The 24,506-nt window shown below is 37.9% G+C and overlaps 2 protein-coding genes across 3 annotated transcripts in view; both read right to left on the bottom strand.

Moving 5' to 3' along the window:
- Positions 1-619: 619 nt before the first annotated feature.
- Positions 620-5,631, bottom strand: LOC129449223 (uncharacterized). Its single transcript, XM_055212004.2, has 5 exons — positions 3,676-5,631; positions 2,878-3,022; positions 2,213-2,326; positions 945-1,094; positions 620-831 (listed from the first exon to the last, which is right to left on the bottom strand). Exons 1-5 carry the CDS (start codon positions 3,731-3,733, stop codon positions 741-743), a joined length of 558 nt encoding a protein of 185 aa, XP_055067979.1. The 5' UTR covers positions 3,734-5,631; the 3' UTR covers positions 620-740.
- An 8,185-nt stretch (positions 5,632-13,816) lies between these two features.
- The window catches only part of hivep3b (HIVEP zinc finger 3b), an 82,209-nt gene continuing 71,519 nt past the window's right edge, over positions 13,817-24,506 (bottom strand). For both annotated transcript variants that reach the window (XM_055210577.2, XM_055210578.2), the window contains exons 3-7: positions 24,282-24,427; positions 22,175-22,350; positions 20,792-20,893; positions 16,785-17,377; positions 13,817-16,706 (exon numbers count right to left, since the gene is read on the bottom strand). In XM_055210577.2, the coding sequence (XP_055066552.2) occupies positions 16,020-16,706; positions 16,785-17,377; positions 20,792-20,893; positions 22,175-22,350; positions 24,282-24,427 (1,704 nt within the window). In that variant the 3' untranslated portion in view covers positions 13,817-16,019. The remainder of the gene's footprint in view (positions 16,707-16,784; positions 17,378-20,791; positions 20,894-22,174; positions 22,351-24,281; positions 24,428-24,506) is intronic.

The following is a 24,506-nucleotide window of genomic DNA, read 5'->3' on the forward strand; positions in this document are numbered from 1 at the left end:
GGCAGTACTGTATTTTTACTCATAAAGTAAAAAACAACCTTTTGACTGTGAAGTGATTCATAATTTACATGTCCATTTACATTTCACAGGCATTCCTATGAATGTACAAAAATCCAGGTATAGGGCGTTGAAAATTCCAGCCCTTTTGGTGTGACATTGGCGTGACACTAATGCAAACTATATTGTTTTCCTAAGTATAATAGCACTTTTATATGTAATTTACTCATATATAGGTCATAATTGTCTGCTTCAAGTTATTATACAACTAGTTTTGCCTATCTTTTATTATCTCCCGTCTCTTTTTTATAATCTCTGGCTGCGATTAAACAATAAACAGATGAACTGATTACACGGTTGCCAGTAACAACCATCAATTCCTGTAGATCGAGCCAACATGCTATCTTGCATCATCCATTTATCTCCAGCTCTTCAAACATTTGACATTGTGGAATCGCTATGATGCTTTCCGATACCTCTAGAAAACCACATAACCCACTTGTCTTGTTTGAACTTTAGGACCGGTACTCGCACCTGACCCTCTTTCGTGTTGTCCTAGTAGACAGAAACAGGCCGACTTGCCGTCAACTTCAAATCCTAGCACTCCACAAGCACCTCCGTAGGACTACCGTTTTCGGGGCTCTTACTGCCGTTGCACCGCGTCCAGATGGCAACGTGCATTTGTTCGTTTCTTGTTCAAGTGCTCGCTCTCCCATCTCTTCTGCCTCAGTGAATTTTTTATTTCATCTGTACCCAGTTTTGCTGACCTTGGATGCCTGCTGCCTAGTCTGGGTGGTCTTCTCCATGGCCCTGGCTCTAGCTTTAACCAGGTTCCTATAGACAGATGCATTTGATGTAAGCGATGGTGCAAAAAATGCACAGTCACAGCTGAGTAATTTAATTAGGTGTGGACTTAAACTTTACAAGCTTGAGTAACATGACCTTACCTGAGGAAAGTCGCAACGTCTGACCGAGCCCCAGGTGAGGCAGATTTTCCTAAAACCAGAACTTCTGGCTTTGAATCATTTTTGGGTTGTTTCTGCTTTTCACGCACAGGTTCAGATGGATTCACCAGCATGATGGCAGGATTCTCAAAACTGTGAAAATGTGAGGGAAATGTCAAAATTATTATTAATTGCTGAAAATGCATCTACATTGACTGACTATGCACTATACACTGACTATCAGTGGCAGCCGGTGACTTCTTTTTTTGAGGGCGCTCGATGCGAAGTTTGTCACAACATGTATGTAGCCCGTCATGTGTGTGGTTCCTTTTTTCAAAATATGTGTTTTGCGCTTCTGCTGCAGACACGTCTAAAGGGTTTATGATAAAAGAGACACTCGCGTTTGCCAGATACTCGAATAATCTCATGCGTAATCTAAGTTTAGTGTCAAGGGAGTGTCTTGCGTGTATTTTGTAAACTTGAGCGTCTCTTTTATCATAAAACGGTTTTGACGCGTGAGCAGCAGGCACTTATTTTGACAAAACACGTGATGCACACAGGACCTCTCGATGCGCAGAACCCATACCCTGGAAAAGGACCCACACACACGACACTCCGAACATTTATTTTCAATTAGCACCGCTCGGATGAGCAGTCATGAGCCGCCACTGCTGACTATGCTCAATAACAACAACTACATCACACATAGCAAAAGCTGATGACGCTGAGTTTGTCAGAAAAAATAGTAAAAATTGTCCCAAGTTGTCACAAAACGTACACATTTGCAACTAAAAAGTTCATATTAGTACCCCATTGGTACATATTGATACCAAAGAGTGCATATTAGTTCTTCAAAGGTACATACATACTGGTAACAAATGTATACATATCTATACCTCAATGGTATATATTAGGACCTTTTTAAAGGGTACAGGTGACAAATCTGGACCGTTTCTTTCTCACAGTGTTTAAACAACCTTACACTGAAAAAAGGTTTCCACTTTCGGATAAATTTTTGGCTATTTTGAATTTCAATCATTTTGAAAAAGTTGGTCTTATATGCCTTAAAACTCTGACTCATCATACGTAACCCCCTCATGTACAAAAAACACTCGCTTTTGTCTGGTATAATCTTACACCCTATTGATAACCGCACACCTTTGTACAAACACCGTTGCTAAAATAACCTTCTAAAGAAAAAAGCTGATATCCAATTACTCCCTTTCGAGTGACGTCACTTGAGTAGTGGGTAGATGAGAGATGAAACTCACCTGTAGTGGCAGAAGGAGTTGCAGGTGGGATCTGTAGGGCTGGCACAGAAGCAACGGCCCGTAGACCTTCGCCGACGAGCTAAAGGACTGCCCAATCCGTACACTGTGGTCTTACTGTGTAGAGAGACACAAATAGTCATTGATTAACTCATCAGAAAGTGAATCACATAAAAATAAAGCACAATGGGACTTTGTACTGTTTAAATCTTTAAGCATGAGAATTATAGCCTGTGCCAAGATGTGTAGAGATAAACAGCAATAAATGAAGACTGAACAGCGAGTCCTACTCAAGTCATGAGAAAGCACTTTCACTTAAGTTGGCTATTTTAGAAAAGCCATTACTTTATATGAGCCATGCATGCTCTACAGGGAGGGGCATTCTCAATCTAGAAAGCATTAGATTGTACAAAAACTTGAGTAGTGCAAGATGAGTCATCACATCTTTCAACACTTTTACTCTTTTTAGGGAAGCTGCATGCATATGGGAAAGCTAACACACATAGACTAACAGTAACAACACTCTTATTGGTTTACAGGTGATGTGTTTCATTTACAAAGCTATACAATCTACCTCTAAAGAGTCTTCAGCATTGGTAGATCTTCTGTGTTGCGGTTTACTTACGTACGGTTAATGCGGGTTAGCCCACGCATGGGTGAACGCTCACCTTGGCGTGTTCACCCAGATAATATCCAGATGGCAGAAATAATGGCATTCTGAGTCCAGCTGGTTGTTGCAAGAGCAGCGTTTGGTCCTGACCCTATGGGTTGCGGACGGGTCGCGTGGGTCACGCACTAAAGGCAACCCCCAACCTGGAGGGAGAAGATGGAGGTAAGGATTCCAGCAGAGGCTTACATGTTATTTACATTTTTAAAAAGTTGTATTCCCTTTACTCTGTGCAAATTGTGCTATATTGTGTAATCATGAACACAGTCCAAGACGTTTGATCTTAATGTATCGAGTAACTTTAAAATTTACAGTCAGGCTTCTGTGGGAATTGGCAGTTTTGGCTTGAATTAGCGACATGATTGATTAGTAGAAAATATGAATCTCTGAGTTCCTGGATAATTTTTTTTAAACTTGCTAAACTAGAAAACGTATGGAAGCCCGTTTCCGCCATGTTGTAAAAAATAAAATAAAATTCTGACTTTATATCTCAAAATTATGAGATATAAAGGCAGATTTTTTTTACAACATGGCGGAAACGGGCTTCCATAGAAACCAAATTTACTCTCTAGAGACAACTGTGCAAGAATAATCTGTATAACGAGTTAAAATAAACAAATACGTTTACAATAGCTCACTCGGTAGAGCATTGTGCAATGCATAGGTCATTAAAAATTGATAAATGTATACTATGTAATACTCTGAGTCTGATATAAATGTAAGTTTCATGATTCTTAAAATCTATATCATTAGAAATAAACAAATAGCTTATTAAAAAAAATATATAAAAAAGTTTTACCTTCATGAAGAGTTGCAAACAAGGTAAAAACGAAGATCAGTGTAGTTCTTGATTCCATTGTGTATATTAGTCAAGATTCAATATGTAGATGTTCGCCTAAAGCAAGACCTTACTCGGCTGCAGGTGCTTGTCTAATGTTGAACCCTCCAGTTTGGCCTTACTTATAGCTCTAGAGATCTGCACCACCCCCCTGCTAGGGTGGCTCTCATGGGTAACAGTTACACAACTCTCGCCTTCGCACCCTGCAGCACTACAAAGAATCTCTACTGTCCTCTCGGCAAGCAGAGGTCAAGGCATTGTTATGAGGGAAAGACTCAAAAAAGTAATGATTAAGAGTAATAAATAAAAGTTTCCTTCTTCCTTCTTACGAGACATTGAGTTAAACAATGTGGATAAACAAGGACTGGTGGATGTGGGGGTAAGCAGTACAGTAGGGGTGAAAATATGGCAAAGAAAAGATCAGGGATATCTACGGATTTGCATAAATCCCATTACAGCTACTTTGCAGGACAAGCAAGTGTCCAATGGAAAGAATGATGTCCCTGTGGAATGTTCAGGAGAGTACCGCTGGTCCGTGATGTCTAGGTGTGGGTGGACAGGTGGAAAGGATGCAAACGTGCGGGAACTTCCTGTGACCTCAGGTTAGAATTTGATTGTGACCGCAGTAATGAGTCACTGATAAGAAGCACAATATAATAAAGCGCATAAAGAAAATATAATAAAAAACTTTTTTATCTCGTATTATTCGTTAAGCTGCATTCCATCAGATATGTGATCGTAAATGGGACGAGCCAAATGTCACCCAAATTGTATCCCACACTTCCAAAGAAGTCTGAACTTTCGTGATACACAATAGATTCCTGTAATGGCTTGCTGTAATCTATGTCAAGCATGACAGGTATGGGGCTGAGTTTGCAACACGGTGCCCACACAGTGCCCATTGACCACATAGCTTAAACTTGTGTATGTAGAGGTTCCTATTGTGGTTCATGCAAATGCATTTAGATGCAAATGCATTACAGCATGATCCCCCACATACTTTGAATACTGTGATTTAATCCTTTGTGTGATGAGGTGTTTGCTGAATCTCTCTCATTGCTGCTATCTCCTCTGATAGGAAAATATTATGATTAACTTGGAAATATTTCAGGAATAATTATCCATATCGGAAAGAGATTGCATACATCATCCCACACTTATAGATGGTGTGATTTTTAGTACTGAGAATATTTTTTTTGCAATTGCAAAGGGCAGAATGGTCAAAAATCCCTTTTAAAGTTTAGAACCCTCAAAATGCTCTTTAAATGTATACCGAACTTTTTCGCATGCATAAATAGCAGCTCATTTGCATCCAGCTTTAATATTTTGGCTCGTATGCTCTACATATCGTCCTGTGCTATTTATGAGCAAGAAGTGAGCTTCAGCAGACATTTGGCAGTGTTGTTTTTTCAGTGCTGCCAAATCCAGTCTTCTGCAGATGGATGAAAGAATGTGATATGGTGCAGGAAGTGGCTGCAGATGATGGACACACATTCCTCTGTGCATTCCAGAGACAGAGGAAATGTGTTTATCCCTCCAAAATCCGCTCTTTTTCTTTAAACCATGTTCATCAATGCTGCTCGGAGATGGGAAGTTAATCATCATAAAAGACCTTTGAAGACCTAAGCATAGAAAATTCACATTTTTGTAGCTTTACTTTAATAAAGTGCTGGGTTGTTTCAACCCATGGTTGGGTCAAAGATGGACAAACACAACTCATTCTTTAGAAATGTTGGCCCATGTTGATAGGATAGCATCTTGCAGTTAATGAAAATTTGTGGGATGCACATCCAGGGCACGAAGCTACCGTTCTACCACATCCCAAAGATGCTCTATTGGGTTAAGATCTGGTGACTGTGGAGGGCATTTTAGTAAAGTGAACTCATTTTCATGTTTAAGAAACCAATTTGAAATGATTTGTGCTTTGTGACATGGTGCATTATCCTGCTGGAAGTAGCCATCAGAGGATGGATACATGGTGGTCATAAAGGGATGGACATGGTCGGAAACAATGCTCAGGTAGGCCGTGGCATTTAAACGATGCCCAATTGGCACTAAGGGGCCTAAAGTGTGCCAAGAAAACATCCCCCTCACCATTACACCACCATAACCAGCCTGCAAAGTGGTAACAAGGCATGATGAATCTATGTTCTCATTCTGTTTATGTCAAATTCTGACTCTACCATCTGAATGTTTTCCCAGTCTTCAACTGTCCAATTTTGGTGAGCTCGTGCAAATTGTAGCCTCTTTTTCTTATTTATAGTAGAGATGAGTGGTACCCAGTGGGATCTTCTGCTGTTGTAGCCCATCCGCCTCAAGGTTGTGCGTGTTGTGGCTTCACAAATGCTTTGCTGCATACCTCGGTTGTAACGAGTGGTTATTTCAGTCAAAGTTGCTCTTCTATCAGCTTTAATCAGGTGGTCCATTCTTCTCTGACCTCTAGCATCAACAAGGCATTTTCACCCACAGGACTGCCGCATACTGGATGTTTTTCCCTTTTCACACCATTCTTTGCGAACCCTAGAAATGGGTGTACGTGAAAATCCCAGTGACTGAGCAGATTGTGAAATAGTCAGACGGTCCTGTCTGGCACCAACAACCATGCCACACTCAAAATTGCTTAAATCACCTTTCTTTCCCATTCTGACATTCAGTTTGGAGTTCAGGAGATTTGACCAGGACCACACCCCTAAATGCAGCAACTGCCATGTAATTGGTTGATAAGATAATTGCATTAATGAGAAATTGAACAGGTGTAGAAATTGAACCTAATAATCCTTTAGGTGAGTGTATATCCAGAAATACAGAACCCTTGTGGACAAAATGCGCCCACCACCAAAAGTATTTAAGGGGCACGATTTAACATTTGCTTTAGTGTGTAAGGAGCCAAAAAAATACGATAAATTTTTTTTTTGAAAATTGTTTTATATTTAAGAAAATAGCGGAGTTCGCAACACAACTATAACGATAGATACATTGAACGATATAATTTGGATCACTTTCTGAGCATTTAATAAACCATTCACAGCCAATCAAATCTATTTGAACTTCAAGTGCACGTGCACTTGAAATTGCGGTGGAGCACATTGCTGAGGTCTATAACATTAAATTACCTCAGGTATCCAACGCTGATGCTTTTTTCCTCCCACACTGACTTCGCCAAAAGTTAAAGATATTATTACACAAACTACTAGATTCACTGTTTAGAGTTACGTGAAACGCAGTGTGTTGAATTCATCTGCTGGTTGCCCGATCTGTGTAAATGCAATGCATATTTACATATTCAGTGACACTTTTGCAACAATTGCAAAAGTTTTTATTACAAGAAACACCCAATATTACTTAAAGTCATTAAAGGCAAGTGATTTGCACAAATGCTGCGTGCATGAGCATATTAGCATAAAGTTATCATTATTATGTGAACGCTAATATATTTATCGTTATAGTTAACTTTATCGTTATAATGTGAACCGCCCTTGTGTACTAGTACATGTTAATGATATGCAAAAGGTACAAATCCCAAAGTAAACGATGACGCGAGTTATCATCTCCAACATAAATCTCTTTTCTTGGACTAGAACAAACACATGAATTGTAGGCAACATTTTACTTCCTGGGATTGGTGATGTAGACAAGACCGACATTATTATAATTCCTCCCGCTTCGGACTCATTCTGTAAGTTAACTCCTGTTAGCATTGCATTTTGAGCGAATCTTTCAAACATGATAAGGAGCGTCACATTTACTAACTTCAGAGGTATTCAGGCCAAGTTTTATACAAAATCCGTGCGTTTGAGGAAGAGAGTGAAATATGGAGTCACAAAAATGAACAGTATGTGGAAAATAATGTGTTTTTTAACCATAAACCACGCAAAAACATTGTATTTTACCAAATACACATAACGTTGTTTTTGAAATAGGTGCACTTTAATATTAACAAGATGCTTCACTGGTATTAATATGAATGGGGGTCAGAATGGCCGCTCTAGTCCCTTTGAGGACTAGTGCTGAGTTGTTTTATGCCATAGTTGGGTCAAATATGGAAAACCCTATGCTTGGGTTATAAATAATCCTATGCCGGGTTGTTGTTACCCACTATGTGTTGAATCCCAGCATTTTTTAGAGTGCATGTAATATTAAACCCATGGCTTCAAACATGAACAGCATCATTTCAATGGTTACGAAAGGCTATGTGTTTGCTTAAAAGACTTAAGCAATACCACACAAACAAAAGCACTAATATACTGAATATAACTGTGATTCATCCATAGACTGGGGATCAAGACTGCACATTTTAGACACAATGCTAATAAACAATTGATTCTAATAAAAGAACAAGCATATTAAGCCGAAGACTTAAATTACTCCCTCACAGAAGCACATTGTGTGCCTGTATGCTCAAACTGGTACTTTAGAGGGAGGTGTAATAACACTTGAAAGCTTTAGGATGTCTCACTCCCGACTTTCATAATACATTTGTTTTTCTTTAATTACAATCTATCATTGCCCTGTGACCTATCGATGTACATTTAGTTCAGTCCTACACGGGCCATCCTCAACTTCTGTAATGCTGTTTTTTATTATTATTTACATTTATGCATTTGGTGGACACTTTTATCCAAAATGACTTACACAATACAAGGTATACTTTTTAGCAGTATGCGTACCCTGGATTCAAGCCCATTACCTTTTGCGCTACTAACGCAATGCTCAACCACTGAACTACACAAGTTAATTCACCCAAACATAAACTCTCTCTCATTTAGTCACTCTGAAATGTATACTTTACAAAGTTTAGGATGTTCCATCAAATGAATTCGACTTTGGTAATCTGGTAAAACTGAACTCTGGGAATCACTCAATGAATGAGCTCAGGAACTGAACAAATCAGACTCATTGAGTGTAAGGGAAAAATAATATATATATATATATCCATCCATTTGGCCCAATTGGTGGAAACCAACCAACATTACGTAATTTAGGTTGCTTTTTCTGACTCCAAAAGATAAAATCTTATTGTTTGTAAATTGTCGAATTTGGATAAATGTTTGATCATTCTATTTAGCTCATGTTTATACTGAACTCATTCATTCGATTACCCAACACAAACTCGACCACAGTGGCCAGTGTTTGGCAACACTGGCCAGTGGCCACTGTAATAATTTATATCTTAACTTAGTGCAACATAATTAGTGCAAACAGTGGCGCCCGGTGACTTCTTTTTTCGAGGGCGCTCGATGCGAAGTTCGTCACAACATGTATGTAGCCTGTCTTGTGTGTGGTTCGTAATTTCATAATATGTATTCTGCGCGTCAAGTAATCCTATGTGCATCACGTGTTTTGTCAAAATAAGTGCCTGCTGCAGACGCGTCTAAAGGGTTTATGATAAAAGAGACGCTCGCGTTTGCCAGATACTCGAATAATCTCATGCATAATCAGAGTTTACTGTTAAGGGAGTGTCTTGTGTGTATTTTGTAAACGTGTCTCTTTTATCATAAACGGTTTTGATGGGTGTGCAGCAGGCACTTATTTTGACAAAACACGTGATGCACATGGTTCACATGACGCAACGAACACATATTTTAAAACGCAAGCAACACACATGACACTCCGAACACATATTTTGAATCTGCATCCCTTGGATGAGCAGTCACGAGCCGCCATTGGTCCAAAGCCCATCAGAGGTCCAAACTAGCACCTTATAGTCTGGTATAGCAAATCATATACTATACAACAACTTAATTAAAGTAGGGACGATGACCAGAGGTCCTGGCTTATCACCTTATAGCCCACATATAATCATGTAATCATGATTACATACAACTTAGTTAGGGTTAAAAATGTGTCTATCCATGTAACCAGAGGAAATGGTTGAAGCAATTTAACAATACCGCCCCATGCTAGCGTGCTCTTGTTAAAAAGTACCCATGCAACCCCAGGCAATCACCTATATACAACTTAATACAAAACTAAAACTATAACCAGACATTCAAGTTGGCACCGCCCAACCTGATTTAGTAAATCATGTGACTATATAACAACTTCTTTATAGTAGAGATAATGATCAGAGGTCCACCTGATAGCCCACTTATAGTAATGTTATTGCTGGACATCTTAGTTAGCATGAAGTTATACCCATGTCGTAGATTTATGGTGACAAAGGATATTTCGTAATACTTTATATAGTAGAGTCAATAATACAGAGCAAATTAGAATGAATACAAACGTAATGGAAAATCATATTTCAGGAGCCAATTTACAATCCAATTCAAATACGAAACAAATCAAACAAAAAACATTGCATACCTGTGATGAAGATCTGTCTACAGATTCCATAAAGCAAAATAAAAATACAGGTGTTAAAGGCAGAGAACCATGGAGTACATTTCTAAATATAGAAAATCCCACCTGAACCATTTACAAACTTTCCTTAAATATCCAGAGAGAACAAAGCATACAGGAATTTGGTATTGATTGGTTGTTGTTGTAAACTGCTTGTTTTCAGCACAAATTCACTTAAATTGTATAATATGTAGACTTATTTTCTTACACTCTTAGAAAGGATGTGTTAAAAGTAACACAAAATGTCAGAGTCGATGGTGTAGCGGACAGTGCTCCAACATATGGTGCAAACGCACTTCCGGTGACCCGAGTTCGAATCCCAGTTCAAGATCCTTTGCCGATCCCATACCCTTCTCTCCACCTTGTACTTTCCTGTTGTCTCTAAATTACTTACTATCTATCAAGAAAGGCAAAATGGCTTAAAAAAAGTAACACAAAATGTATTGTTTCAATAATAACACAGAAATGGGTGGATTCTGGGACAACGCATTTAGTGTAGGTCATTTTGTTCATCCAGCAAAAGCATCTTAATTTAAGAATTTTTAGATATTTCTACTGAAATCAAGACAAAAAACTAAGTAAGAAAGACATTTTTTTGCAGTGTAGAAACAAGGTTTACATGCAAATCATTAAACCGGCTATATGCAGAAAAGAGTGTTTACATGATATTTTGAAATTTGTCAGGTTACTCACAGGCAGTGACGTCATCGCCTATAGTCTGTAGTCATTTAACCCTCATAAGACCCAATTTTCCTGTATACGTTATAGTTCCTTGGGGGTAAAAAATGACCCCAGAGATTAAAAGAGTGATTACAAAAAATACATACACTGTAAAAAAAATCAGTTGAAATTACAATGTTATTGCAGCTGGGTTGCCGGTAATTTACCGTAGATTTACATTTATGTTATTTACTTGCAAGAATTTGTTCAAAGTTAAATAAATTTTAAATATTAACAAGTATTTATCTTTACAGAATAAAACTATACAATAACAGCCTCATGCAAAGCATTCTGGGAACCAGAAGTCATCATCAACCTTTTTCAGTTTTTTGCTTCAGATTTTGTTTACCAGAATGTTTTGCTTGATGCTGTTTTTTTAGTTTTACTCTATAAAGACAAAGACTTGTAAATGTTTAATGTTCATTTAACTTTGAACAAAATGTTGCCAGTAAAAAAACATAAATTTAAATCTACGGTAAATTACCGACACCCCGGGTGCAATTTCTACGGAATTTTTTTACAGTGTACATTTTTAATGATACAAATAATATATCATTTTTTTTCATTTACTTCCCACCCATTAACTTTTATACCCGTTTACCACTCAATTCCTCAACTACACCATTAGCTTGCCGAAAAAACATCAAATTTTATGCAAAATTCACATAAAATGATCTAAATTTGATTTAAATTGTTTTTAGATATTGATCTAGATGTTATTTGTTGAATTCAGCCATTTGGTGTTTAAAAAAAATGGTTACAGTTTAGGAAATAAATCACTTTGACCAGCAGATGCCCATAGAGACCCATTCATTTTACAGTGTGTGGCCAACTGCTAAACATCAGTACTTTATTGATACATTTTGTGAATTTATGTTTATATTAACATTAGAAAGGACATAAAAAATATTATTTCAAATAGTAGAATTTTTTGTAGTTTTTGATGTATTTTGAAATGTCTGTTTTTACAAAATGCTACAGAAATTTGAATGTAAGTGTGTGTGTGTTTGTGTGTGTTACTTTGTCTTTATGTGTGTGTGTGTGTGTGTGTGTGTGTGTTTGTGAGTTTCACTGTGTCTGTTTGTGTTAGTCTTTGTTTGTGTTTGTGTGTGTTTGTTTGTGTGTTGTGCGCACACCTGTGTGAGTATTTTACATCTTTTTTTTGCATCTGTGGCTGTTTTTTTTGCCAAATTCTATAAAAAGAGCTCTCTGTTGCAGTCCTACCTTTGTCTGTTTGTGTGTGTGTGTGTGTGTGTGTGTGTGTGTGTGTGTGTGTGTGTGTGTGTGTGTGTGATTGAGCATGCATTTTCTATGTAACATTTGTGCTCTCTAGTACCAGATTTAGTATCAGATTTATTCTGGATGCATTGATTTTTTTTGATAAATTAAAAAAAAGATTTTTTGCATTTCCCATTCATTTCAATTGGGGTCATTTTTACCCCCAAAGGGACTAATTAAGTGATTTTTTTATGCCTCTTTAGAACTACCGAATCAAGCCCAGTTTTTTTTTTGTATGAATCTTGACAGATAATTTGGAAAAGTCACAAAATCTTATTCCACTGAGATGAAGGGAACCATGTTTTTAAACTAAAGAAAAGTGGATAACTGCATAACTTTTTGCTTACTTCCATTCGTGACGTTTATCCTTTACTCATGGATACATGCACATGTGAACAAAACTGTGAAAAAGTTGGTTACATGCAACAAAAATTTGGGGTAATGAGCAGATGCTGTTTATGAGGTTTCCCTGGCAAATGGTGTTTACCTGACACTACACATTATCAAGTTAAAGATATAGTTCACCCAAAAATGAAAATTCTGTCATTATTTTCTCACCTTTATGTTGTTACAAACTGGTATAAATTTCTTTGTTCGGATGAACACGAAGCAAGATATTTTAAAATATGTTTGTAACCAAATCGATCATGAGCCCCATTCACTTCCATAGTAGGAATACTGCAAATACACTGTAAATAATTATCTGTAATTATGCAGCTGGTTGCAAGTTACGTACTGTAGAAGATAAAGACTAAAAATGTTTAATGTTCTTTTAACTTTGAACAAGTAAATAACATAAAGGTAAAATCTACAGTAAGTTACTAGCAACCAGCTGCCAGTAATACAGTAATTTCTACAGAATTTTTTTTACAGTGTATGGAAGTAAATGGGGCTCATAAACAGTTTGGTTACAAACATTCCTCAAAATATCTTCCTTTGTGTTTATCAAAATAGAAATTTTTACAGGTATATACTTTTGGGTAAAGAGGCATAACGATTCATTCACAAAATGAACTGATTTTGGTCTGATCCAAAATGTTGCTTGACTTAAGGCTTGGAACAGCAGACAAGACATACAGACTACATTTTAATGGAGCTCCTATTAAAAAAATATTGTAAAGAATTTTTTGAAAGTCTCATTCATTTTAAACAACCTGCCTGAAAGTACAACATAACAGAAATTTCATTTTGGGTAAAACATTACCTTTTATTTCCTGTCCCTCCTTTAGATATTAAAGATGACTTTTGCATATTTCTTACATTCTTTATCAAACATTCTAGGACTACTGAACCCAAGAAACACCTCTACAGCTTTATGGTTGCACACTTTATATCTTCATCCAAGGTTGTATCGGGACATGTCAGAAAACACAGACCGTAAACATAGAAAGAAATTGCAGGGCATCACTAAAATATAAAGTTAATATTTATACCAGACTGTATTCCAGAGAAACACTATGGTGATAAAGCAAAGGGTTGGTGCATTGAATTTGAATTGTAGTTATGGATTGACATGTATTACTGATATGCTATTTGAAACCATGGTTTGAGTCATAATAATGACTAAAGAGTTAAAAAAAATCTGTCTGGTTGGAATCCTCAAACTGAGCTCAAAAGATCTCAAGGGTCTTTATAGTCCTCATTTGAGAAACCCATCTGTTCATGACTGGCCATCTGGCTGCTAGAAGGAACATCCAGAACATCTCCTGTTTGTTTCATGCAAACTTCATTTATAGTAATTACGTGTCTAAAGAAACATTCATAATTGGCACCAAAATTTTATTTTAAGGTACATTTCAAACATTTATAAAAACATTTTGTATGAACATTAAGTGAAAATATGTACAGAGTAACAGGCAAGAGACTAGCTAAGTGATGGTTTTCAAGCACACATACAGCGGCCCCGAATGTAGACATTTTTAAACCAAATAAAAATGTTTTTTAATGGATCACAATCTGCTCTTAAGTTCTGGTGATAGGGCCACTGTATGGCTTCTTGAGGGCTAAATTAATTGTGCCCCTTATTTAAAATTCTTTTAAAGGTGCAGTGTGTAAATTTTAGCGGCATCTAGTGGCAAGGTTGCGAATTGCAACCAACGGCTCAGTCCACTGCTCACCTCTTGCTTTAGAGAAGCTATGGTAGCCGCCACCGGACAAACATGTCATTGCCATAGACAACTTAGTAAAAAAGTTTGTCCGTTAAGAGCTTCTGTAAAAACATGGCGGCACAAAATGGCGACTTCCATGTAAGGGGACCCTCGATGTATGTAGATAAAAACGTCTCTTTCTAAGGTAATAAACACATAACAGTTCATTATGTAAGGTCTTTATATACCCCTGATAATATAGTTTTGTATATTACTTTGCATTTTATCCTTCTAAAAATTACACATTGCACCTTTAACTGTATATGAATGAAAATTATGAAGTAACCTTCATATTTCCATTTCTATCATGTACATTTTGTTTTATCTGTAAACCTTTACAAGTCAACAGCAGAAATAATTTACTGAGACTGGTGATCTTATGTAAGACAGGGTGCAGGAAAGAGTCATAATTGATTTGACATGAAACATTTTACATACTGTCTTTAAAAACGCATTTGTTCATACATATCTTGTACCTGAATCCTTTCAGAAGCATTTGTTGAATGTGTTTCGAAAGAGGATTCAAGGTCTGTGCAACGTGCGTCCGTCATGGTCTCACACAGTTGTAAAATTAAACACGGATTAAGCTGTTAAAATACAACATAAATGTTACATCACTGAGTTTGAGTAGAATAGTAAAAGTCATGAAATTGCCTTGGATAGACTGAATTGAAAAAGTGAATAGATTTGCTGCCACATTGCAAGATCAAATGTTTAAATTTAGGATTTGTTATTTTTTTCGTGGAAGCCCAGAAAATTAAAGCATAAGTTGTTATAATTTTCTCCAGGAAAGCATGAAATTGGGTTTGATTGGGCAATGAATGCACCTCCACAAGCCCATAGAAGTCCTGCTCAGGTAAGAAATCATGAATGAAAGAAGAGGAGGATATAAAGAGAGATGAATGAATGAATCAACTGCACCACCTGCTGGTCACAAGATAGTAGACATCAATTATAAGCGAGTTTAGTTATTTGTGGTGTACCTTTATTGGATCAGAGACATTCGAATTTCTGTGACAAATTTGTAGGGCATTTGATCCGTCCAGAATCTTGGCTATTGACTTCACTGAAAACCTGTCCAGTTTTATCATTTCAAGTCTTAACAAATAAAGCAACTTAACAAAAAGTGTAAAGAATGCAAACAATAGAAATCCCTTTGAAAACCAAAGTAAATACATTTTTATATTTTCACATAACAATAAATATGGACCATAGACTTTCTATCTGTACAGAGACTTGTATTATAAAAAAATATGACTTCAGTGCAACTCTCCTGCGAGGCTTTTCGTGAAGCCTTCATCATCTCTTCATTTGTCTTCTCGTCTCGTTTACCCTGCTGTTCAAAGAAAAGTAAAGTAAAAACACCTCCTGGTTCGATTGAAACACAAAAAACGCATTAATAAAAAAAGAAAATTCACAGCCTTTATCTTAGTTGACACTTCAAGCAGTAAATCTGGACTGAAAAAGGCACACATCACTATAACTTGCGCAATACTGGACAAGAGACAAATTTGGGAATTACTTGTGAATCTTGGTCATTTAGAAACGTATTCATAGCCATACTTATTAAGTGTTTTTTGTACATATACATATATTCAAACAGATATATTAAGATACAGGAGAGACAGATATAATTGATTTACAGAAATATTTTTTTTTGTTTACCAAGAAAAGTGCATCATATTACAATCTTGTATATTGCAGAACAAACATTTACCAATAGTATTGAAAATTTGTATATAAAAAATAAGCGCATTACAAAACGAAAAACAATAGTAGTATTAGCAGTAGAAAGCCTGTCATTGTGCACAGAGGATTTTAAGTGCTGTCTGGATCACCTTCCTGGCTCCGAGTAGCTGTGCCGGATTGCTGTCCTAAACATCCGTCTGAAGTAGAGTCACGTCCCCTGAGAGGCTCATGCAGCCGTCTAGTTTCTTGCGACAAACTCGCTCCTTCCGAGATCTTCTTCTCTGAAGCAGCACTTCTGGATTTTTCTGGAGTCTTAGTAGCGTATTGCTTTCTGACCTTTGCACTTTGTTGTTCCTCTGCAGCCTCCTGTAGAGGGGAAGGTTTGGGTACTGTTGAGCTTGTGCTAGGACAAGACAGGTCAGACCGACTAGCTCCGTCGTCTCGGCTTTGCGCCCTGCTGTCCAGAGTTCTTTGCGGAGTTATATCTGGAATCGAGATCCATGGGAAATCTCTCCTTACCGGCGAAAACGGAGAGTCCTCTTTGGGAGAGGTGGGTGATGGGGTGGAAGATGACTGTCGTTCCAGTTTGGGGCGAGATCTGGGTCTGAGCTGCACCATTTGTATGCCCCCTATCGGAATCATGTAGTAGGGCATGCGGGCTTGATCTTGGGAGTGTAAGGGAAGATGGCTAAACATGCGGTCCACTGTCCGAGGTGTTACCGGATTCTCGCTTGGAGAGAAGCGTAGGATTGGGGAAAGAAGGAAAGGATCTAGGGTCATCCGTTCGTGAAGAACTGGATGAGTGCCAGGTTTATCCTGTAGGGGGAGACAACGTAAGGACATTTATCCAAAGTCACTGTTTATTTTAATCATTATGTATGGCGCATCACCTACCTGTCGACTCTCAGTAGCCGGTGTGCTCGGCTCCCAGTGGAGTCCCGCGGGTGAGCTGTGTGGTCGATGCTGGGGCTTAAGGGGCGAAGGAGAGGACAGAGCTCTGGCGCTCCTAAACCGAGCAGGAGAAACAGGCCTTAGAGGAGAGAGAGGCCTAAGTGGAGACAGGTGCCTGATGGGTGATGGTCCCCTTTCTGGAGAGGGAGATAGATGACGACTAGGAGAGGACAAATCAAGCCTCGGAGATAAACTTCTGAGAGGTGAGCCCTCACTGCTAGGAGAAAAGGTCCTGGGTGACACCTCCCAGCCTTTGCGAGAGAACGATGCTCTCTTCCTTCCTGGAGACGCAGCTCGTATGCCAGGCCATGGTCTGTGGGGTGAAGAGTATTCCTCTTTTGCTTTAGGGTCAGAGGGCTCTGACCCTTGGCCACTTTCGGATAAGTCTCCCGTGGATTGTCGGGTGTCAGTGGAACAGGCCGAGGATGGGTCATCGTCTTCATCTTCATCGTCGTCTTCTGCTTCAGAATCGTCAATGTCAGAGAACTGGTGATCGTCTGGATCTTCTGACTCGCATACGTGCTCCTCGCTGCCCCCTGTTGAACAGAATTGATATGGCATTGATAATGTAACAAAGAAAGCAAATCTGAATCCAAAAATTACCAGAAAAAATCATAAACGTTCATTAAAAATTATATAAATAGCATTTAGGTAGAAACTGTTCGGTTTTTAATTGAGTTGTGCTTCATTCAACAGCTACATTTTAAATTTAGTGAATGAAATGTGATTGAATGGGACGTATCCTTGGAGCTCATAAAAACACGGAGGAAGACAAATGTTAAGAAATAGAGGTATCAAAGTGAGAGAAAGAGAGAGAGAGTGAGTGGGTGTGTGTCAGTGAGACAGCAAGAGAGAGAGAGAGGAGGGAGGGAGATGGGCAATTTTCATTTCTGGCTTTATATAAACACAGTCAATGTAGGAAACTGAAGGTCAGTCTTGTTTCTCTTTATGGCAAACTATTTTCATTGGCTTCTTTCAGATTTCAAGTCTAGTGCAAAAATGATGTCTTTCTTGCAGTGCTTTTGAATGAAAACACAAAAGACTTTCAAAAATATCTGCAACAGACAGAACAAGATGTCCAAAGGAAAAGCCATTCAAGTACACCTATTATGCTATGCACTGTACCACATGCTATTGAAATATGATTATGTGGTACATACAGTTCACATTACATTATGAATTTTACTTAAATACTATTTGGACGGGATTAGTTTTAAGTAGGTAATTTTTATCAGAGCTTCTCAATGATTTTAGCCTCGTCCGAATGCCTCATGTCAGTGAAGATTACGTAAATTTCGAATCCAGTGCGAATTAACCATCAATATTACAGATGTCCTGTGCTAAAGTTACATTTCTCCATCTACCCCCGTAAAACTTATCCCGTCCGAAAACTACACCTTTATATACAGTCCCTTGTACTAAGGCGCATGACCTTGGCATTGCAAGTCAGGAGCGTAGCCATCATTTTCAAAGTGGGGGTGGGGGCGAAATGTCTAGTGTTATACCTGTTTTTTTATTTAACCCTTATGTAATTGACAGGTTTTATTTTTAATCATGAAATTTTTGCTTTATATGCTTTATGATTATATGATTATACACCGTGTGCTAGTGTTGGGCGATATGTCCTATTTTGAGATCGTCCTATCGTCAGCCTGTGAGATTGGCGAATGGCGATACACGATAGTATCGGGGGGCGGGGCAGTAGTTTACTCATTTTTTTATTTGTTAATTTTTTACTCATTATAATAAGTCACTAGATGGGTGGACAAAAAAGAACAAGAGCAACACCTTCATGACCGCAACCTTCTTAAAACTGATGCCATTAATGCGAGCGCGTCATTAACATCCTAACCATGATTACTTAAAGCAACACCAAAGAGTTTTTTTTACCTTAAAATAACGTTTCCAAAAAAGTTTCAGTGGTTCATCCACTCAAAACAGGGTGAATGGCACTTTTCCCTCTATCGGCCAAAACCGCACTAAAGAAGTTTCCAACCGTCGGGTAGTGGTCCTGCAGTTCGAGTGAAAACTACAAAACTTGCTTTATGGCAGACCTACAATCCAATCAGAGCCAGCTATGCTGCAGTATTTACGACAGTGGTAATGAACAATTACGCTTCTAACCTGTAGGGGGAGCAAAGAGCAATAAGTCTTTAGTGTTGCTTTAATAACTGTAAAACATGCATCTGCGCACACATACACATGTGCGCGCACATACAAACAATTGAATGCAATTGTTTAGTGCTGTTGCAGAAGGCTACACGTGTAAAACAGTGGTGCTCTCAGAGGAGCCTTTTTAAACGCATCGGTCCATCGGAACGCGATCATATTTTAAACACAATCATATATTAAAACCCGAGGGATGTATTGCTACAACTCCTTGAAATGCATATCATAAACAGGATTAATACCTAGTGATCTGACTTCGGACAGAGCGAGAGTGAGAGAGGCGCTAATATGCAGCGGGTCATATTTTAAACAAAAAATAAAGTTTGCCTCAGCTCGCATGAAACGCATTAAACTGAACAAAGACATGAGGATTACTACTTTAGTTTATGTTTAGACTCCGGACAGACGCAAGAGCGTGTGCATGTGAGACGGAGAGAAGCCAACCATTCGCCAACTATCGTCATGACTACCGCCATGAAAGCCTGCCATTGGCGATATGTCTGAAGATCGTCGATACACGATACTATCGTCTATCGGCACAACCCTACCGTGTGCACAATTATTAGGCAAGTTGTATTTTTGAGGATTACTTTTGTTATTGAACAACTACAGTGCTCTTGGTCAATTCAAAATGTTAACAAACCCTCAAACCTGAACATTTAATAGTAAAAGTGAAGTTTTGGCTTTCTTAAGAGAAGATTTATATGTACACTGTTATAAGGCAACTATTAGTGTGCAGAATTATAATATAAAACAAAGATTTTCGCATCTCACTTGTTTATTTTTACCTGTTAAAGTGAGAATAATAAACAACATATAAACTTACAAATGAAGAGTTTCGTTGCAAAACGAGATAACCACCGTTTTTTTAATTGTTCAGAAATCGCGTTTTTTGGTTGTGCATTCCAATTAATATCAATGCAACTGCAGTTGGTTTGTTTTGATTTAAACCTTCATAACTTAAAAAATACAGCTAAGTAGCACCATAAAACAAAATAATAACATGATAACATAATAATAAACATGTTTTGATAAAAATGTTAAAAAATGGATTTATCTCGTTTTGAGATAAATTTTCAAATAAACATTTCTGACATTTGAAAAAATAAACTCATGACCAACATAGATGGCTTCATCGGATGCACGTGTGCTGACGCGATACACGTCTGGATCCAAACTTTACTTCCGGTTTCGTTTTTTTTTAATGATCTGACTTGTTGCTAAATTGATCCCTTGAACAAATGCCTTGTCGAACAAATGTTTTGGTTTCCTAAGTAATCTCTGTGTTGTTTTTTTGCTTGTTATATAAATAAACTACATTTAAAGAACTTTGTTGTTATTTATTCTTAGCGGAGTTTACCGGAAATTACGTGCAGACCACGACAGCCGCTTGTTTATGTTGGTACTGCTGAAACCGTCTATAGCCACCCTTCTTTCGATAATAGTCACAAGCCTTCCATTCACGGATTCAGTCAGTTTCTTGATCTGGTCAGAATCAACATTTTGTGCAGCCGCAACCGCCTCCCAAACACTGTTCATAGAGGTGTACTGTTTACCTTCACTGTAAATGCTTACACCTGCTTAAGAAGGGCCCAAAAGTTCTCAATAGGGTTTAAGTCAGGTGAAGAAGGGGGCCATGTCATTAATTTTTTATCTTTAAGGACTTTACTGGCCACGCAGTGGAGTACTTTGATGCAACATTGTTGCTATCTAGGTCACCATTTTGTGCATACACAAAATAAACACCAACCTGATAAACAATAAAAATCTGGCAACCCTACCTGCTTCGTCAGTCTCCAACTCATCCACAGATGACTCAGACACGCCCATCTCCAGACATTTCTTACCATGAGCCTTGGACTTCATGTGTTTGGTAAGGTTCCCTTTGAGAAAACAGGGTTTTGACAGAAAATATACAATGAGGTGGCAGCCTTATAGCTTATGATTTACTGAATAGATGACCCAAAAAATGTTATTCTGTCATCATGTTGTTCTAATCCTGTATGAGTTTATTTATTCTGCTTAACACAAAGGAAGATATGAAGAGTTTGGTTCTAAAACACGTTAAATGCCATTAAAAAATGTTTTACTGCCAAAATCAGTATTGTATCAGGTCAGTTTCTCTGTTTTTCCAAACAAACGCCAGTCCTCCTTCTCTGCAGAATGCAATAAATCCGCAAAACCAATCAAAGCGCACCATTCCATGCATTGTAAACAATAATGGCGGAGCTACACATCTTCTTTGTGAATAACAAACAAACAAAAACAAAATAATAATTTTGATGGCATTAATAAACCTGTGGTGGTTTTCTCTGACGGGGAAGAAACGTAAGCCACTCGGGGAAGGAAAAATGCCGGCTGTTGCTTGTTCTCACATGACAGCATCAAGCTTCTGTCATGCTAACACATTGACCCCAGGGGATCTTATAAAAAACTTTCCATTATTTTACTCGAGGTCAACGAAAATCAAGCAGGACCAAAACATTTTACAGCTGATCGCTCTCAAAAAAGTTCAGCGATGACGTCACAAGTATGACAGCAGCAATGACAGTGTTCTTAATATGACAAAGTAAGTGTTTTGATTAAAGCCATTTTTGTTTATTTTTTTAATCGGTGTATACCACCAATCAACTACATGAATATAACATTGCAAAGATGAATGCACATTTATATATTGATTCAATAGAAAAAAACATTTCATGGACTTATTGCATTTTGCGGAAACACGAACCAGTTTTTATAATACATCTTTAAGAATCAAATTATGGATTTCATTTTTTTTTAGTTATTATAACCTAAAGATGCTATGTGAAAGTTTATAACAGAAAATAGTGGTTTTCATCTTTTCACTTTCTTGGTATAGAAAACATATCTTTACCCAAATGAGTCAAAATTGATTCATTGCGTTTTGGAACCAAACTCTTCATATTTTGATAAATGCTGGTAACCACACAGAACGCACTGACTTCCATAGTATTTTTCCCATTAGGTACCATCAACTGTGTGGTTACTCTACCATTTGTTTTCAACAAGAAACTCATACGGGATTAAAATAACATCAGGGTGAGGAAAAAAATATAATTAATTTTTTTGGGTGAACTGTCTCTTTAAGAGATCTTCAAGAGACATATAGGAGCTAGTGCAAGTTAAAGATTACAACCTACCTTTGGTTTTGAAGGCAAAGTTGCAGTGCTTACATACATAGGGACGGACGTCTGTATGAGTACGAATGTGCTTTTTAAGCATGCTGGGCTTCTTGCATCGAATTCCACACTCCCCACAAACATATTTCCCTCTTCCTCTACCCCGAACATACACATAGTCCTCATTTGATTTATAACTGCACAGTTGAGAGAGAGAGAGAGAGAGAGAGAGAGAGAGAGAGAAACAGATAAGGAGGTTAATAAAACAAATGATTATACATTTCCTTGTTACTCCTAGAAGTGTAATAAATGTTATTACATCACCGCTCATCGATTTGCATTTACAAAAAAATCCCTCAAAGAACGGGGCTGGATGGCCCATCTTTCCATTTTAATGGTTAGGAACACCTACTATGACCCATAACTGGACATAAAAACTGTTTTTGTTTGTCTTACACAACACCCTGTGTATTTTTAGTTGACATCTATTCTACAACAAACATGTCTAAAGGGGAATATCTAAAACTTTATTTCACGCCAACAAGTGAAGTCACTGGATCACAATAAATCAAGTTTTCCAAATAAATGAAGAGTTTTCCAAAAATTCTGTCATATGTTGTTCCAAACTCATACGCTGCTATTTTAAACACAGCAGATATTTCTGAAAAATGGTTAAGCACCTCTTGACAGCACGACAGCCAGGATTCTTAATAGATGTTAATGCCAAATCTTAAAGAAATATCAGCATATGGGTTCGAAACGAAATGATCGCGAGTAAACCATTGCAGAAAAGTCGTTGGGTGAACTTCAGTGTTCCTTATCTAGACCGCATATGTAAAATAAAAAAGGTCAATGATATACATCCTTGTATGTTATGTAACACTTTGCAATATGTAAAACTATGAAAGAGCTTAAGCATTTTGCAAAACTGAAATATGTAATCTTGCAGGCTTCTTAGCAGATAGTACCGCGAGTCCTGCAGTTGGAGAGAATAAATTAATGTATAATTGCATTATTGACTGCTAGGTTATGAATCCTCATCTGCTTTATATGGCAGCTAAGCCTGATACACGGAGAATGAGATGTGCCTGGGTAGATGTTGTATGTGAGATTTCATGAAAAGTGTAAAAATGGATGGGGTGGGGTGTTTGCGAAATGTCTTGCTAAAATCTGCTTCTAGGTAAAAATCCAGTATGCTCAATATAGCATGGCACAAAACGCTATTAAATGAAACCAGAATTACAACAAAAAGCCTCTAAACACACCAGTCGACTATTCAAGAAAGGTGCCATCGAATAGGGAGCGGATTACAAAAAAAACGTGATGTGTGGAGACTATGCATGAATGGTGAAGAACATTTGGTTTTCTTTTAGAAGCATATTATCTCCAGCTAATAAAAAGAGAGTAAGCTGGAAAAACAGTCGTGAGATGCGAGAGGTGAAACACAAAAGGTGTTGATGGATGCGAGAAGTTTAGGAGACAAAATGGAGTGTGTGAGAGAGACAGAGAAAAAGAGAGAGCGCAAAGACTGATGTGATTAGGGAGCGCGTGGGCGTGCGAGGCAGAACTGTATGAGCGCAATAAAGGCAGCGAGAGACAAAGAAAGCAAGAATAAAAATGAGGGCTGTGGTGAGTTGCTGCTGCAGTTTAAGCTCTCAAACACAATGAGCACCCCGCATAAGCAGAAGAATGCAAAAGACTCTACTAATGAATCCAAAGCCTTTGATGTGTACAGGTCACCTTCTGAATCTCTCCTATTTATGTCTGCCCATCCCTCCGCTGTGTTCTGTTTTTCTATATGACCAAAAATGGTAATCGAATCATGCACTACAATTAAAAGTAGCAAATGTGTCGACTTAAGTTAAAAAACTTGTTTCTATGTACAAATAGATGGCACAACACTAATGAGCATAGCTGCAGAAGTTTTCAGCACATCTAAAAACTTAACTCGCATGTATGTCCTTACGTGAGGTGTGAAGCCTGAATCAAGCACAATTGAAGTCCCTAATGGTTCACATGTTCACATTTAACACAATCTTTGTCACTAACATACATTATATATATGTGTGCTACGAATAGCACTATTATCTTCTTTAATGTTAAATATGATCTATAAGAGCTAACTCACCCGCCTTCAAAAATGCAAATACGTGCCGGTTTACTCGGTGTTGATGTTGTGGGCACATCATCAGCCGTCTTTTTGTCTTTTTCTCTTCGTTCATCTGGTGGTTCCTCTTTTACTTTGACGGGTGTGCTGGGTGGGGAGGCATGTACCTACACTCCATACACACAAGTTAATTCAAAAACACTGTAGTATCTACATCTACATGCAAATTTAAAATCTTCAACTTCC

This window comes from Misgurnus anguillicaudatus, chromosome 10, assembly GCF_027580225.2.
Source record: "Misgurnus anguillicaudatus chromosome 10, ASM2758022v2, whole genome shotgun sequence".
Lineage (NCBI taxonomy): Eukaryota > Metazoa > Chordata > Actinopteri > Cypriniformes > Cobitidae > Misgurnus > Misgurnus anguillicaudatus.

Bases quoted from the DNA above. Each gene is read 5' to 3' on its own strand.
- LOC129449223 (XM_055212004.2), bottom strand. From the start codon at position 3,733: ATGGAATCAAGAACTACACTGATCTTCGTTTTTACCTTGTTTGCAACT. The intron at 1,095-2,212 runs GTGAGTTTCATC...ACATTTTCACAG, and splicing joins AACTCCTTCTGCCACTACAG to TTTTGAGAATCCTGCCATCA. The intron at 832-944 runs GTAAGGTCATGT...ATCTGTCTATAG, and splicing joins GACGTTGCGACTTTCCTCAG to GAACCTGGTTAAAGCTAGAG.